The 17173-nt window shown below is 42.0% G+C and overlaps 1 protein-coding gene across 1 annotated transcript in view; it reads right to left on the reverse strand.

Moving 5' to 3' along the window:
- Vps13D (vacuolar protein sorting 13D) overlaps positions 1 to 17173 on the reverse strand; it is a 187957-nt gene that overhangs the window by 70798 nt on the left and 99986 nt on the right. The window contains exons 47-55 of the mRNA XM_080280204.1: positions 16921 to 17145; positions 16202 to 16346; positions 14819 to 15105; positions 10452 to 10546; positions 8643 to 8810; positions 7585 to 7743; positions 6663 to 6969; positions 5767 to 5920; positions 4814 to 5039 (exon numbers count right to left, since the gene is read on the reverse strand). Of these exons, the coding sequence (XP_080136330.1) occupies positions 4814 to 5039; positions 5767 to 5920; positions 6663 to 6969; positions 7585 to 7743; positions 8643 to 8810; positions 10452 to 10546; positions 14819 to 15105; positions 16202 to 16346; positions 16921 to 17145 (1766 nt within the window). The remainder of the gene's footprint in view (positions 1 to 4813; positions 5040 to 5766; positions 5921 to 6662; positions 6970 to 7584; positions 7744 to 8642; positions 8811 to 10451; positions 10547 to 14818; positions 15106 to 16201; positions 16347 to 16920; positions 17146 to 17173) is intronic.

The following is a 17173-nucleotide window of genomic DNA, read 5'->3' on the forward strand; positions in this document are numbered from 1 at the left end:
AGGAATGGTCGTCTTGGCACCAACTTGCAGTATCCGGATGTCTGTCATTGTGATTATATATGGTGATAAGAGGTTTGGGGGGAAGTCAGGACTACAAACAAAACAGTAAAACAATAATTACTGGTGTAAAAAAAAAAAAGGGGGGGGTTCTTGTCAAGAACATCCATAAATAAATAAATAAAAAGGGCTTTTGTAATAAGACATCCATATAAATTACAAAAACTTACTGCGCAAACATAATATAAAAACCAGACTTGCCCTGGCATACCCTATCACCAGCTACCATCTTCGCTCATAGTGCCTATAACTGCTACACACTCAATCCATTTTAAATGAGGGCAATACCAGCCAATTCCAAGGTCTCTGAGGTGAAGGGACTGGGAACAATCTCTACTAACCCTAAACCCCTTCAGCTTAAGGATGTGCTATGCAATATATTCTAGCTAATGGCACACAAGTTCATTCATCTCAGGAGAAACCTCTGAGGGTGAAGGGGGTTAAAGCCCAGAAAAATGTCAGAGGAAAAAAACTGACACAGAGTGGTAAACAAGTGACAAGAATAACTACAGTAATTTTACCTTAACTTGGTCTAGAATTTTATCCTTTTGCAGCTTATTTCATTCACCTCATTGGCAGAATAAATCTACACTGTGGCTCTACATCCATTCTACAGCATCGTATTCTAGTGTTATCTGGTACTGTTAAATCTCAGCATTCAAGATGGAGAGATGGCAATTTCAGGCCAAGTTAGGGTAAAATGTGTAGTACAGCATTCAGGACTCTGCACTGCTGTACTGACAATACATACTGCCACCAGCTCCTCACCTCCACATCCCTCAAAATATCAGAATTATATGGGAATGCCTCCCCCAAAATATAACCATATGCAGAGCAGCTTAACGCCTTCACTTGAGTATAAAACTATCTATCTATCTATCTATTGCCAGACGCCATAATCCCGTAAGGGGTGGCCGTTTGACTTTGAGTTACTTGTTTTACGGAGAGGGGCACTAACCCTCCACCAACCCACTTGTTGACACGTAGGGAGCACGTATGGTTTGGTTATATGGTTACCACCCAGCATTGTAAATAATTTCTTGGCTTACAGGAAACCATTTGGCTTGTCACTCAATGTAAAGCCACCTGTAAAGGAAAGAAAAGCAATAAAAAGTGACAGGAAAGATGGGAGAAATAAGAAGAGAGGAGGGCAGGCACAGAAAAAGAATGATTAAGACTAAGGAAGAAGTAGGCAGCACTACATCAAGTGAGTGGATGATGGTCGCCACCACCTACCACTAAGTACTGTATAAAACTAAAGCCAGGAAATAATATGAGGATACAGTTCATGTTGTTGGAAGGCACTGCTCTTGTCACACCTGTCACAGTAAAAGCAATACATAAATACAGAAATAAATAAAATGAATAGAAATCATGACATGCAGCTGTAGGTTGTCAATTAATGATGGCAGCGTATCTGAGACTGCAGAGTACATCATTAATGAATAAATAAATGTGTTTTACTTATGTCTTATAAAACAGAAATCAAGAGAGAGAACACTGCTTGATCATTTACTTGCATGGCAAATATCATCATCATCATCATCATCATCAGGACCTCCTTTCCCATCCTAGGGCAGGGTGAGGAGTAGCAATGTCCAGTCAGCCAAAGTCTGCCCAATTCAATGTGCTACGCTTCCATTCACTCATCATTCAAGCCCTTCAAACCCTGGCTCCATCAGATAGGCCACATTAAGAGCGTCTGATTTATTTATTTATTCATTATAAACATGAAATTAAGACTGAAATTCAGTCCCTGTCTTATCTAGGAGTCCCTAATCTGCCATAATACACACCTCAAGCTGTCATACAAAGTCACTCACTCCAAGTCTCTATTCATCAACAAATCCACTCTCTTTTAACTCCTTGAATCTGATGATGCATTTTTTATTCTATTTTTGCTACTACCACATTATCTGACTACATTTAAGGCGGGCTTTTTTGAACTACAGGGATTAGATATAGCCTTACTAAGACTTGAAAAAAAAAAAAAAAAGCTTGTATTCTTGTTGGTTGAAGAAGCTCCTTAAAATATTTTCCTAAGAGATTTATTTTGTTTATTACACCTTATGGTTCTAGTCTGTGCTTTATAAAACCTTTCAATATTGCCATACTGTGCATAATGTACAAAGGCGTATTAACTAGCCATATCCAAAAATAAATTGCTAAAGAAGAGGTGTTAGGGAGAATCCTTAACCAACGAGAATATATCCCCGTTCTTAAACATCACATCTCCTAATCAACCACGTCACTTTCTCTCATCTTAACTTGCACCAGTCCATCATATCATACCATCCATTTTTGAAAATATTCCCTACATCAACACTATTTTCTTTCTTCATTCACAACTCTCAAAAAACACTTAATCCAGAAGCCTGCCCTTCTTTTCCAAGCGCCATGCAGGAATAGGACCATATTCATGGCATCTGATTTTTTTTTTTATTTACTCATTTATTTACTCAGCTTCCCGAAAAATATATAGGAAAGAAAAGAGATTTGAAATTCACTTCTGTTGACTTGGAGATGGCTACTGACAAAGTCCCTAGAGAGGAGGTGAAGTGGACGATGAGAAAGCCTGGGATCAAGTTGTGACTAGTTAAGGTGGTTATGGCTATGAATGTGGGTGCTCACACCCAGGTAAAGGTGAATGGAGATTTGAGTAATGAGTTTTTTGTGAACATTGTATATCATGGTACTCGAAGCCCTCTCATGTGACTTCAGAAATGAACTCCCGTGAAGGATGTTGTATGCTGATGATTTGGTGATGACTGCAGAGAATAGAAGAATAATGGCAGAAGGGACTGTCCTAACCTACGAGTTTCATTAAACCTAACCTAACCTAGCTTAACTTGACCTAATAATTTACCCTAACCTAACCTCCCGCTGAGAAATGGGAAACAAAATCCACCTTTGGTTATGTTTGAGTAAGATTCTTCCATTATGCCTGAAACAAACAAAACAAAAGTATGGCTTAAGGAACATGATGATAATTACAGGAGGGAAAATTTCCAGCAGGAAAATGTCATTTACGACCCAGAAGATAGTTAGAAAAATACAGAAAACCAACTGGAGGAATATGATTTGAATTGGCAAGGTTTTTCTGCTGCTTAATGTAAAGCATATATTTACCCAAATCTGAAATGTGTAGTAAGAATTGCAATAGAGTGAGTGTCAGCTTAAACTCTGATCCAGTGTACATGTGGCTGAATTCCATGCCTATGAGTGCTGATCATGTGAGTGCTATAGGAAAATGATGTCTAAGATGTGTGTACTAAGACTTGCAATAAGAGTTAGTGTTAGCTTAAACTCTGATCATGCATACATGTGGCTGAATTCTCTAGAAAAGTGTGATTTATGTGTGGCTGATGCTAACTCTGGAGACGTAATTCTTGCTGTATTTCCCAGGATCACTGCCAGCCACCCATCTACCTATCAATTATCATCAATATATAAAGGACATGCCCAGCACTACCACCACTGTATGGTACACTGGCAATTTAATAAGGTCTGCAGAGCAAAAACACTCATATATCTTTATATTAGCTGCCCCCAATGTGTTAAAACAAATATATTACTTTTACTCAGATGTTCCAGTACCAGCTACCTCAGAGCAAGCTACTTTTATACTGCTTGCTATTTAGTATGTCAATTATCACATATCTTTGAATAAAAAAATATGAGCATACAAAAACATACAATTACTGTATTCCATAAAAAAATTTCTGGATGAGTCTGTGAGATCACTGCTTACCTCAGCTGTCATCATTATCACCAGTAAAATCTCAACATTATTCAGGCATTATACCGGAAGATAACACTGCAAACACACAGCGGTTTCCTTACACTACGTTATCGACTTTACGATCCAGGTCAACATCGGAAATTTTGGAACCTAATGCCTACTGTGTGTGTGATGCAATGAAGATACTGACAGGAAAACTGACACTGTTCAATATTGATCTAGTGAATGCAACAGTCAGGGAAGGGTCCATCACAGGTCTGGTCGGGTAAACCTGTAAATGCTGAAGTCTCACTGGTGAAGCTGACAATTTTGAATGCCTGGGCACTGCAGGGATGGAGGTGTGGTACATTTTACTAAGCACTCCATTCAAAGATTCTATTTACTTACTCTGCTTCTCTGTACCTGGCTCCTACCCACAAGTTCTCACGATGCACTGGGATAGGAGGGGAAGGACAGAGTCAGCCAATCAAGTGGGACAATTGTATACTGTACTGACACTGAATAAACTTGGTATATCAATTCAGTACAAATTAACTCAAAGATACATGATACAGTGGTTGACATACAGCAACATAACCAATAAGGCCACAGAATCCACAAAACATGGAAATCTCGGCAGACAAGGCCAACACATGCTCTTTATACACTGAGTTACTAAAGCTCTGATAGTAAAAAAACAGCAAGATGCAAGTACATCATTAAAGTAAGTATGATGGGAAGTACATAGAACACCAAATACAGCACTATCTAGCCATAATACTGTAATAACAAACTTACTTTTTTCATCCCGATGGCTTTACTTATATTTCATTCTTCCTATTACCATATTATTTAAGCAGCTTTAGAGGGCTTTCTAATAGTGAAAGGGTTACTGCGAGCAATACGGAACCCCTTCATCTGATAAAAACTATCCAGAACTGAGTACGGTAATATGGTAGCAGGAGAAATAAATAAAGTCAAGGTGAAGGAACACACAATGCCCTAGCACTACCACCGGCTTGGCCTCGGACAAACCTAAACGGCAGCTCCTGATTGGTGTTGAGGGCATGACTCTGCCTGGGTCCATCCTCCAGGCACTCTAGCCGAAGGAGGGTCGAACTGAACACGGGCCTGTCCGAGTAGCTGAAGACTGTACGGCCGCGGTTGGGCACGGGGCGAGCGTAGATCTCGAGTTCAACAAAGTCCAGAGGTATGGGGTACTTGGTGCCCGGACCCACACGTCTTGTCAGCTGCTTTGGGGCTGCAAGTTTGGGTGTTGGGGGTGTGGTGTGGGTGACTGGCATTAGTGAAGGGGGGACAGTTTCTGAAGGATGACAATGTTCAGTGAATGGTAATGCTAAAACCTGCTTAGCATCTGTGCCAACTTCTTTTTTGTTCTTTTATTTTCAACAAGATCTTCACATGTAAGTGAGTTAATTGTGTTCTGGTGAACGACTCTGAGGTATTTATCAAATCATGACTTGGTTCTGAAAGGCTGCAAGATTACTTAAGTCAAATCACTGAATGTACCATATCTGTGGATGCAATATACACTACCTACTAGAAATCCCTGAGTACAAGACTGCAGGTAAACGGTATTCAAATGTAAGAATACTGAAGAGACACACACACACACACACACACACACACACACACATACACACACACACACACACACAAAAAGGGGTAAATCAGAAAAAGCTAAAAAAAAAAAAAAATTGAGAGAGAGAGAGAGAGAGAGAGAACATAAAAGGAGGACAACACAAAGTTACCTGCAATAAATAAATAAATACATACATACATAAAATTACAGTACAATACGTGAAAAATAAGTACCGTAAACACAGAATATAATCTCACATAAAAATAAAAAGGGAGACTAAATAAATGGCACTGTATTGGTAACAGTTCATCCCAAAACACCCACATCAAGGGAACCAAGGTTAGGCTACCACAATAAACATAAAACTCCTACAAATGCAACACACCTCCAAGCCTGACAGCCGAGTTCTCCAGGCGGACGTCAATGGGGCAGTGCAGGAGGTTGTTGAGCAGCAGTGCCGATCTCACCGTTACCAGCTTTCTCGCACTTCCGGCCAGACTCACTGCTACAATCACACGTGCACTTGGCAGCTCACAACTCTGCCAGAGTAAGATGAAACCATTTACTATGCTGGGTGGTAACCATATAACCAAATTTGGCATCTGGTGGTTTAGTGGGTAATTAAGGCACTCCAATCGGATTGAGTTTGAGTAGGTTTATATCCAAGGGGTGATTGGGGCTTCTTGCTCACGTAATGCCACTCAGGGATGAGTGAGGCTGGTCACTCTCATCTTAAATGTCGGGACCAACTGCCTAGCCCCGGGCTCCTACGCTCCTCATGGGGCAATGTAGGATTGGATGATGGATGGATGGATGAAAGGCGGTAGTTAGTGGTAATCATCATCCACTCACTTGATGTAGTGCTGTCTACTCTTCCTTCACATTTATCATTTTTTTCTGTCTGCCCGATTCTCCTCCTATTTCATTCATCTTTCCTGTCACCTTTTCAGGTGGCTTTATATTGAGTAATAAGCCAAATGGTTTCCTGTGAGCCAGGAAACCATTTACAATGCTGGGTGGTAACCGTATAACCAACATGTGTTCCCTATGTGGCAACAAGGGGGTTGGTGGAGGGTTAGTGTCCCTCCCCATAAAACAACTACCTCAAAGTCAAATGGCCACCCTTTACAGAATTATGGTGTCTGGTTATATTTTATGACTACCACCGCCAAGTGTAGTACTGCACATGGTTTTCTGGTTAGAGAAAACCATTTAGCTTGTCATTCAGTGCAGAGTCACCTGGCAGCAGCACCATCAAAATAGGTAGATTACAGAAAAGACCAGTGGACTAACCTGTGATAATGCAGAATATCCAGGTGGTGGGCAAGGGGTAGCCAGGCGGAAGAACACGCCCACTTTGTCCACCGTCACAGGTCCTATGGGTGCCCAGCCATCCACTTTGACAAGCAATTGGTGAGCCTTGAGTGTGTGCGTGTCTCTGTGTCGTTGTTTGCCACGACCAGAACCCTCAAAGGTGAAGGGTACCGTTGCCCCCGCCGCCACAGCTATCCAACTGTGATCCTCTCGTGATTTTGATGCATAACTCCCCGGCATCATGGACTGCCCTAACATGTCCTGGTCCGTCATGCTGCGAGAAGAGACAAAATATACATTATCAACATCAGCGGCAACAAATACATTATAAACTGCCTTCAGTGAAACATATTTGCTATTAAACCCACAGCAAAGCACAAAATAACTGATTATTGCAGTTCCAATGCTACTTATAACCCTGATTTACCAGTTTCCTCCATATTACTGTACAAATATTGTGAAAATAGTAGTGACATCTTGGAAAACATCCCTGCCTCTGAGGACTGTCAATACATACTTATTCCCCTTCATAATCTATTTTCACCCTCTCTCCAGATCTCACACACACGGCTGATGATCAACGGTTAATAGTGAGCATGGTGAAGGAGAGGAGGCTGTCTACACTAACCCAACCTAACCTGATGACCTGATCTGACCTGACCTCATGATTTGATTACCTAACCTGACCTGACTGGACCAAACAGCTGTCCTGCCCTGATCTGACCAAACTTAACTACTGCCCTATCCTGATCTGATGTGACAATCTAACCTGACAAGACATAAGCTAATCTAACCAACCTGACCTGACCTAACCAGACCTGACATGACCTGACTTGACCTGACGTAACCAAACCAAGCTTTACCCTGCGTCAAACACACCACCACTGACCTGTCTGGCGTGGCAGTGAGGGTGGTGAAGGAGAGATCACAGCCGGTGTCATTCTTAAGGGCAAAGGGTATGAAGGGTGACCTGCGACGGTATCCCTGAGGACTTGCTGCCAGACCCTTCATGCCACCACCACTATTGTTGTAGCCATCACCATCATCTCTGAAAGGACAAGATTTTACACACATGCATACACTTCTTTTTGTTTCATTTACATACACAGGTGGCTTTACATTGAGCGACAAGCCAAATGGTTTCCTGTAAGCTAAGAAACCATTTACAACGCTGGGTGGTAACCATATAACCAAACCATACATGCTCCCTACGTGTCAACAAGTGGGTTGGTGGAGGGTTGGTGCCCCTCCCTGTAAAACAACTAACTCAGAGTCAAATGGCCACCCTTTGCGGGATTGTGGTGTCTGGCAATAGATAGATTGATAGATAGATACATACATACAGTAGACCCTCACTATGACGGACTAATAGCAGGAAGGTCAACTTTGGAATAAATGGAGGAAATCCAGTTATGCTAAAGCCAATGGTCCGTTCTATCCAAGGGCCCCCCCTGAGGTGGGATTTCATGCACATTTGAAAATAAATGAATACAACAGCATAGTCTAGCACTAAAAAAGTAAACTGATCCATTTTACACTAACTTGGCCCATAATATTGCCCTTTTGCAACTTATTTCACATCCTTGTCATAGCACTTCATCATGACTAGTACAGTACTGCTATGGTCTATTAATGCAACTCAGCAATCATGATGGAGAGAGGGCAATTTCAAGCCAGGATGGGGTGCAAAGGATAGGAAATACAATGTACTGTGACCCATTTTGCCCCATTTAATGGACGCTGTTTGTTATAACTGTCAAAAGTTTGGTGGAGAAGGTGTTACGGAGCTTCCTCAACCAACAAAAATGGTGACCCAGGAGGGGATATAGATATATCAACGCCATCATTGCAACACTTCCGTCCTTCAAGATAATAAAACTGCTAAGCAGTCAGAAGAATAAGGTAAGAAATGCGTCAGTGTAGTGAAGATGCTAAAGTTTCCATTACCTGTCCCTGTGGTAGTAGTCATGAGACCAGGTGTCCCTAACGAGAGTGTAGAGGTCCAGGAGGCTGCTGGTGATGTTGATGTTCACTGTGTCCTCGGTGGTGATGGTCAGGCTCAGACGCTCTCCACTTAAGTCACGTGATGGCCCTTTCTCCCAGCTGGCCTGACATCTGATATAATGTACGGCAGGGAAAGGAAGGAAAGGTTACGATTATCATCACCGTCACCATCTTAATCAGCACTGTCATAATCTTAATCATCATCATCCAAATCATTATCATCATCTTTGTCATCATCATCATCATTTTAAACATCATAATCATCATCATAATCAATATCATCATCATCTCCTTAATCATCACCATGATCTTAATCATTATCATCATCTTTGTCAACATCATCATCATCACAGTTCAAGATTCAAATCAAATGACACTTTCTCTCAGACTGGCATCTAGTATATGGTGTCATCATCTTCATCATCATCATCATCATCATCATCATCATCATCATCATCATCCAAACCCCAAAAAGAAAGGGTTAGGTATGATCTGGACACAAAGAAAGCATAACAGTGAGAGACCTATAAAACAGTCATGCCTATAAAATGGGCCACACATTCATTTGCACATCATTCAGGCTATTGGAATCCTGGCTTCATCTTACAAACAAAACTATTGGCACATATTGTTTACTATATTTTTAAAACAGATACACAAACATACACCAGTTAGACAGTCATTCCTTCTATTACAAGGAGAGTGTCAAACTTTTCTAACACGTTTCTCCATTCATACTTCACCCAACCACTTCAGTCTCCTGTCAATTCCCTAACCTCATCCATATCTTGCTGTCCCACACATTCACTTACCATATTTATTTGCCTTCTTCTTGGCCTAAACGCCATTCCCTCACCTTCGAATTCACCCACATATATACGCTTTTCACCACCCTATCTGCAAAGTATCTATTTATCATCATCATCATTGTTTCATTTCGTTTCATTTTTGAAGGTTCCAACATGCTTGCATGCATCAGCCTTGGTCACCCAATGGCAGCTCTCCATGTTGCTTGATCTCTGGCAGCTTCCCTATTCAGTCCCCTATCCCAGAGGTCATACTCAATGACCTTGTCCCAGGTCTTTTTCGGTCTACCTCTTCCAACCCTACCCTCAACATTAACAATTCTCACTTTCTGCACCCAATTATCAACCCCCATCCTCTCCACTTGCCCAAACCATCTCAATCTACCTCTCCTCATCATAACATCAATACACTCCAGTCCCATCCTACCCCTCAACTCGTCCATTGTAAACCTAGCCCCCCCAGACCTTACACTCAGGGACACACTGCATATCCATCTAATCATTGTCATTTCTGTACATCTGAGCCTGTGAATATCTTCTTCCTATACTGTCCAGGTCTTTCTACCATACAGCATTACACTGCTAACACATGCCGCACACAAAGATCCCATAGCACAATGAGAGAGTCCTCCCAGTGTCAGGAAAGGCAACAGCTCCCTGAACTTCTTCCAACCACTCCTTACTCTAGCCACATATATAGCCATCATCATCATCACGATCAATCATTATCATCATTCTGCCTCCCTTTCCAATTTTTTGTAGGGTTCAGCATCATCATCATCATCAATCATTATTATTATCATCATCATTCTGCCTCCCTTTCCAATTCACTGGTAGGATTCATCATCATTATCATCCTGCCTCCCTTTCCAATTCACAGGTACAGTGAGGTCTAGCCATTCTATCATACTGAAGAATGTCACAAAAATAAGCCACACGGACTTACTGCCAAGGCTCTAAGAAGGGTTCCCAGCCAGACAGAGCACGATTGTAGTAGTCAACGGAGAGGGAACAGCTGGAAGACCCTTTTCCCTGCCAGTCCTGAGGGTAAAAAGTGGTGCACAATTAACTCTCCATTATTTTTTCAAATCTTGACATTTTTCCCCAGGTGGAAGACAAAATTAATACTTTCATTATTATATTCAAACTCTGATATTTGAATTTCCCAGGCTGAAGACAATTTTATTCCGCAGAAAAAGGCCATACACTATGCTCTTCCCGACACACTGCACACAGAAAATCAGCATTATCTTACTTATAACACCACTAAATCTCTTATGCACCCACTTATTACAAATACTGCACAAGATGGAGTTACTTCCCACACACTTGTAGCAAACCACACATGGCCACCCTTCCTCTGCTTTGACAGTACCGTCACCAGCCAGTGACCAAAACAAAGGTGATGGTATTTAGAGCTAGTGGCGGTACTGTCAAAGCAGAGTGAGTGATTATGTGCAGTTTGCCACAAGGATGTGGGAAGTAACTCCATCTTGTGCAGTATTTGTGATAAGTGGGTGCATAAGAAATGTAGTGGTATTAGAGGGAGACCTGGGATGAGATCTTAGAATGTGACCTCAGGGATAAGGGACTGCACTGGGAGGCTGCCAGAGATCGGGCAACACGGAGGTGACCACACATGCAAGCATGTTACAGCCTTTATGGATGAAATGAAACTGCAAGATAATGCTGATATTGTGTCTGTGTGGTGTGTTGGGGAGAGCATAAAGAGGCTGTCAGGCATTAAACAATTGATCCTGCTGGTGAGTTTCTTCATGTGTGGAGGAGTTTTGTTATTCAAGGGACATGTTATGTGCTAGAGGTGGGGCTGTAGCAAGCTCCATGGCTAGGGTAAGGAGTGGTTGGAGGAAGTTCAGGGAGCTGTTGCCTCTCCTGACACTGAGAGGGCTCTCCCTCCATGCTGAGGGATCTTTGTATGTGGCATGCATTAGGAGTGTAATGCTGTATGGTAGTGACACCTGTTAAGTAAAGGATGCGGATCTTTGTAAGCTCAAACATACAGAAATGACAATGATTAGATGGATGTGTTGTTCACCCTATAATGTGAGGCCTGAGGGAGTTGGGTTTACAATTGAAGAGTTGAGAGGATGGATGGAACTGGAGTGTTTTGGTGTTGTGATGAGGAGGGGTTTGGGCACGTGGAAGATGACAACTGGGAGCAGAAAGTGAGAAGGGTGAATGCTGGGGGTAGGGTCACAAGAGAAAGACCGAAAAAGACTTGGGATGAGGTCACAGAGCATGACCTCAGGGATGAGGGACTGAATAGGGAGACTGCCAGAAATTGAGTAGTGTGGAAAGACACTATTAGGGGACCAAGGTAACCAAGGCTGATGCATGCAGGCATGTTGGAGCTGTTATAAATGATACAATACGACACTGTCCAAGGCCAACATTCTCGTCGGGTAAAGAGGCTCCCTAGCACCTCTTCCTCAGTGATTTATTTTTGGATATAGCTGGTTAACATCCTTTTGTAAGTTATTAATGTAGTGTAAGGTGACCTCTGAAGGATTTATACAGCTCAGAAAAGGACAACAAGTTGAAATAAGCAAAATAAATCACTTAGGAAATGGCATTAGGGAGCTTTCTTAACCAACAAGAATACAGACCAGAGTTAATATTTACAGAGCATTCCAAATCTGCTGGTAAGGAGATGTATGGGATTAGGAAAAGAAAATACAGGTTGGTGAAGTGAGCGAGTCGGTGTGATAACATCTGACCTACATGAACTTCCTCACATAAACACTTCACTTCAATCTGCTCTTATTTTGCACAGTGTCATCATATTATACATCCATCCATCCATCATCCAATCCTATGCTGCCCCATGAGGAGTGTAGGGGCCCGGGGCTAGGCAAGTTGGTCCTGACATTTAAGATCAGAGTGACCAGCCTCACTCATCCCTGAGTGGCACTACATGTGCAATAAACCCCAACCATCCCTTGGATATAAACCTTCACTGGCTCAATCTGATTGGAGCGCCGTAATTACCCACTAAACCTCCAGGCGCCAAAATCTGGTGTTATGGTTACCACCCAGCATAGTAAATGGTTTCCTGGCATACAAGAAACCATTTGGGCTGTCACTCAGTGTGGTCACCCACAGGCAGAAGGAAGAAGAAAGAATGAAGGAAAGAAAGACAGAAGAGGGAGCGTAAAGTCACCAGTAGGCAGAAGGACGAGGAAAGAATGAAGGAAAGAATGGCAGAAGAGGATGAAAGGCAAGACGGATGGAGGAAAGGAAAAAGCAGACACCCGTGAGCAGTGCTACATCGAGTGAATGGATTTCTTTTTCAATTTTGGAAAAGGAAGTGTAGTGTGTACTGTGCATGTAGTTTGGTGTTGATAGTTAGAGAAACTTGTACTGGAGAGCATGCTGGCCTACTCTCTGTGTTACTAAGACACTGAAAAAGTTCAGCAATGGGGGATGGTCAGGAATTAGTCCCGAGGGCTGATGAAACGGGAGCTCCAGCTCTCCCCGTCATCAGCTTTCCATCCACCTTCGGAGTACTGCCCTGCTCGACTGGTGCTACAGTCCACTCCTATGTGGAGTACAGAGAGTGGATAGCATACAGAATAATGTGATACATGAAAGGTGTGGACTGAAGAAGTCTGTGGACACCAGAATCAAAGACAGTGTACTGAGATGGTTTGGTTATGTGCAGAGAAAGGATGACAACAGATTGGTGAAAAACGTATATCTGAGCCACTCTGAAGGAGGATGGAGGCAAAGTTGGCCAAGAAGAAGGTGGAGGGATATGGTGGATGAGTGCGTGAGAAACAGAGGTATGGACGTTGGTGAGGCTAAGGGACTGACAAGAGATCGAGCTGGCTGGATGAATTTTTTGCGGTGAAGTGCATAACAGGGATTTGACACCCCTTTTTAACGTGACAGCGTTCAGAATGACTCTATCAGAGAGATTATGTGAAGCTACAGAACATGGTGAAATTTTTTTGGCCTATCTGATGGAGCCAGGATTCCATGGGCTTGAATGATGAGTGAATGGAATCATGGCCCATTGAATTGGGCAGACTTAGTCTGTCTGGGCATTGCTACTCCTCACCGTGCCCTAGGGTGGGAAAGGCAGTCCAGATGATGAATGATGAACAATTTTTTCAATTTGACACATTTTTTCAGCCAATGGCATGTCAGCTCTTGGTTTAACAATCGGCATGATGGAGAAACATTATGACTAAAGGGAATATTGTAGCCCACCATCAAAACAATCATCCCCTCATGTCAAAATGTGCCATAATTATCCTCAATGTGGTCTGAGCATTACAATTCTGAAACATCATCATCATCAATTCATATTATTTCAGCTTTCCAGTGACACAAACTGAGTGAAGTATGTAAAGAGCAATACATCACTATTAATCATCAGGTCAACTTGTACAGAGAGTGATTGCATCAACCCATTTAAAAGTTTTGCATAGCTTTATTGCTGGTTATCCACAGTATATGCATTACAATCCTAAATGACAGTATTTCCTTCACTCAAGTTAAGCCTAGAAGAGACTTTGGTCTGTATTCTTGTCGGTTAAGGAAGCTCCCTAACACCTTTTCCTAAGTGATTTATTATGTTACTCAGTCCACATTTTTTTGGAGTTACCTACCTACGAATGGCATTACCTCAGCAATAAACCTGACTACTCAGTTTTGAAACTTTACTACTCAATTTTAAAACCTTACTACTCAGTTTTAAAAGCTTCCTCGGCTAAATCCAACTGAAGAGCCTTTACCCACATAACCACGAGATGTCTATTTGTTGGCTATGTGGTTATAAGCCAATGTATTAACTGGCTTCCCCGGTCACAGGAAACCAACCAAAATCCTTTTATTCTAACCTGGCCAACTTTCCATCTCATATACTGAGTTGTACCATAAGACTGACACAAGAATAAGATGCTACTCCAGAAAATGTGCTATAAAAATGATGTTGAGCCATAGTATTGTCTCTTTCTGCCACTCAGGTGCACCAAAATGCCAAAAATCTAGGCTGGGTTAAGGTGAAAAGAGTGTAGCTCGTGACTAAGTATTGAAACACCTAGAGGCAGCTGCACACTGTTACCCAGAGGCAGCACTACACTGACTGAGTGGATGACAGATACTCTCACCCACTTAATATCATCCTGATCCTTTCTTCCACCTACAACAGGCTGAGAACATTTTATTTGTTACAAACTTTTCAAACATGCAGGAATTACACACGGGCTGCATTAACTCTTTCATTGCCAGGGAGGTCTCTTTTAATGAAGTAAAATATAAATAAACACAAATTTATAACTGGCTCACCTGTTTGAGGCCAAGGTGTGTGAAAGACAACTCCAGCAATGGCACATCACAATCGCCACAGTCATCAATAACACAGATATTAATGCCTCCAGTCTTCACTTCCAGAGCATGAAAATTGATGGTGTCAGAGTTGACGGGAGGTGAAGGAGTGACAGTGGGTGCTGGGAGTGGCTGAGCGTTTTGGGTAAGCCACAGAGCTGCATCATCCAGCCTGCCCCCACACTCCTCCAAGGCACGGGTGCAGTCACTCTCTTGGAAACCCAGGGCTGACAGTTTGTCCACTTGTGCTGAGAGACGATAACACCAGATGTAACTATAAATACTGTAATAACAATATGATCTTTCATATCTAAAAACCACTTATTCTTCCAAAGTAATTCACTAGCACTCCCAACACATTTCCACCTTTAAAACTAAATGAACCATGATATAATTTACTATGTGTGTACACTCGATCAAAAACTGATCTTTACAACTTACTGTCTTACATTTTGAAACAGAGAACAAAACGTACAAAATTATTCTCCAGTAACTTCTCACACATCAGGGTCAGTATTTTATCAGTATGAAATGAAGACACGAAGTTTATGCAACATATAAAGAGCCCATTCAGATATATTCATTCATTCATCCTGTGTTGCCCCATGAACACGGTAGGAGCCCAGCGCTAGTCACGTTGGTCCTGACATTTAAGATAAGAGTGACCAGCCTCACTCCTCTCTGAGTAGCTTTACATGGGCAATAAACACCAACCACCCCTTGGATATACTGTAAACCTACACAGGTTCAATCCGATTGGAGAGCCTTAATTACCCACTAAACCACCAGGCACCACAATTTGGCTATAAGGTTACCACCCAGCATAGTAAATGGTTTCCTGTTGTACAGGAAACTATTTGGTTTGTCACTCAGCACAGAGTCACCCGTTGGCAGAAGGAAGAGAAAAGAATGAAGGAAAGAAAGACAGAAGAGGAAGGAAAGAAGGATGGAAGGACGAGAGGAAGGATTCACCTAAAAAAAAAAAAATGTGACAAGCAACAGCAGTCTCCGTGAAACCACTGGTCACTTGAATAAAGAAATTTTTTGATCAGGTGTACAATATGAACAGCTACAGAAGAGACAATAATGGTAATGGAAAAATTATATCCACAAACGTGCAGTACTCAATATAAATCAAGGATGGGTTACAAAATATCACAAATTTCTCCATAAAACTGACACTGATAATTAGTGAACTGGCAACAGTGGAACGTCAACAGGCAATTTTCTGTGGAAGCATTGGTGGTGACAATGGAAGGTGTACATGGGTAAACTGTTTCTTACAATATTCTCTACATGAGCAGTTTCAGTTCCTGGGCTTAAATTGCAAACCAGTTATCTAACCTTGAAAGTTTGCTGGGTGAGCACTGTCTTTGGCTGGATGGTGCTTCTTAGAAGATTCACGTTGTTTGGGTACTGACTCAAGAATTTGCTGGAACATCTTCATGTCGTGGTAGCTCAAACGGATGTTCAGCTGATGTAACACAATCTGAAAAAAGAATTTAAAAGTGAAGCTTACCAAACCACTGATATTTTGAAGCATTGCAAACTCACTGTCACAACTGTTTGTCTCAAAATGTGATGTGTAAAGAATCAAATCAACCCAGATTATTTCACCTTAATATAGAAAAGGGATAGTGAAAGAAAATCAGGTACTGCAAATCTGTGAAATAAAATCAAGTACTATATATCTGTTAAGAAAAAAAGTATATATCACAGGGAGAAACTAATTTTAGGGTGGATCTCACACCACTACAACCATACCCACCACACTACCACACAACATTACACCTCTACAACCACACCCACCACACTACCACACAACATTACACCTCTACAACCATACCCACCACACTACCACACAACATTACACCTCTACAACCACACCCACCACACTACCACACAGCATTACATCACTGCAACCATACAACATTAAACTGCTACAACCACATTTGTCACACCACCACATCTTAGAATACTAAAATACTACAACACCCAGTCAAAACAGCTGACATCCACAGTACCCCAAACAACTTGGTAAATAAACAGATATTATCACTGACCTCCACTGTGTGCTGTACTGAGAGTGAAGCGTTGGCAATGTCAGCGGGGCCGTGGCTGTGGGAGAGTCTGTCATTGACCTCAATGTTGACAGTAACTGGGTCAATGATGGAGAGGGCTGTGTCATCCTCGAGGCCTAGGATACATGAGAACAGCTCGCACTGATTCAGGTTGCACGACAACGGACGCTCCTGGTGCTGTGGCCGATAGCTTATGACTGCCGTGCTCTGTGCAATAACAAGACAAGTATCACAA

This window comes from Coenobita brevimanus, chromosome 83, assembly GCF_032717465.1.
Source record: "Coenobita brevimanus isolate Jiangsu-jjx chromosome 83, ASM3271746v2, whole genome shotgun sequence".
Lineage (NCBI taxonomy): Eukaryota > Metazoa > Arthropoda > Malacostraca > Decapoda > Coenobitidae > Coenobita > Coenobita brevimanus.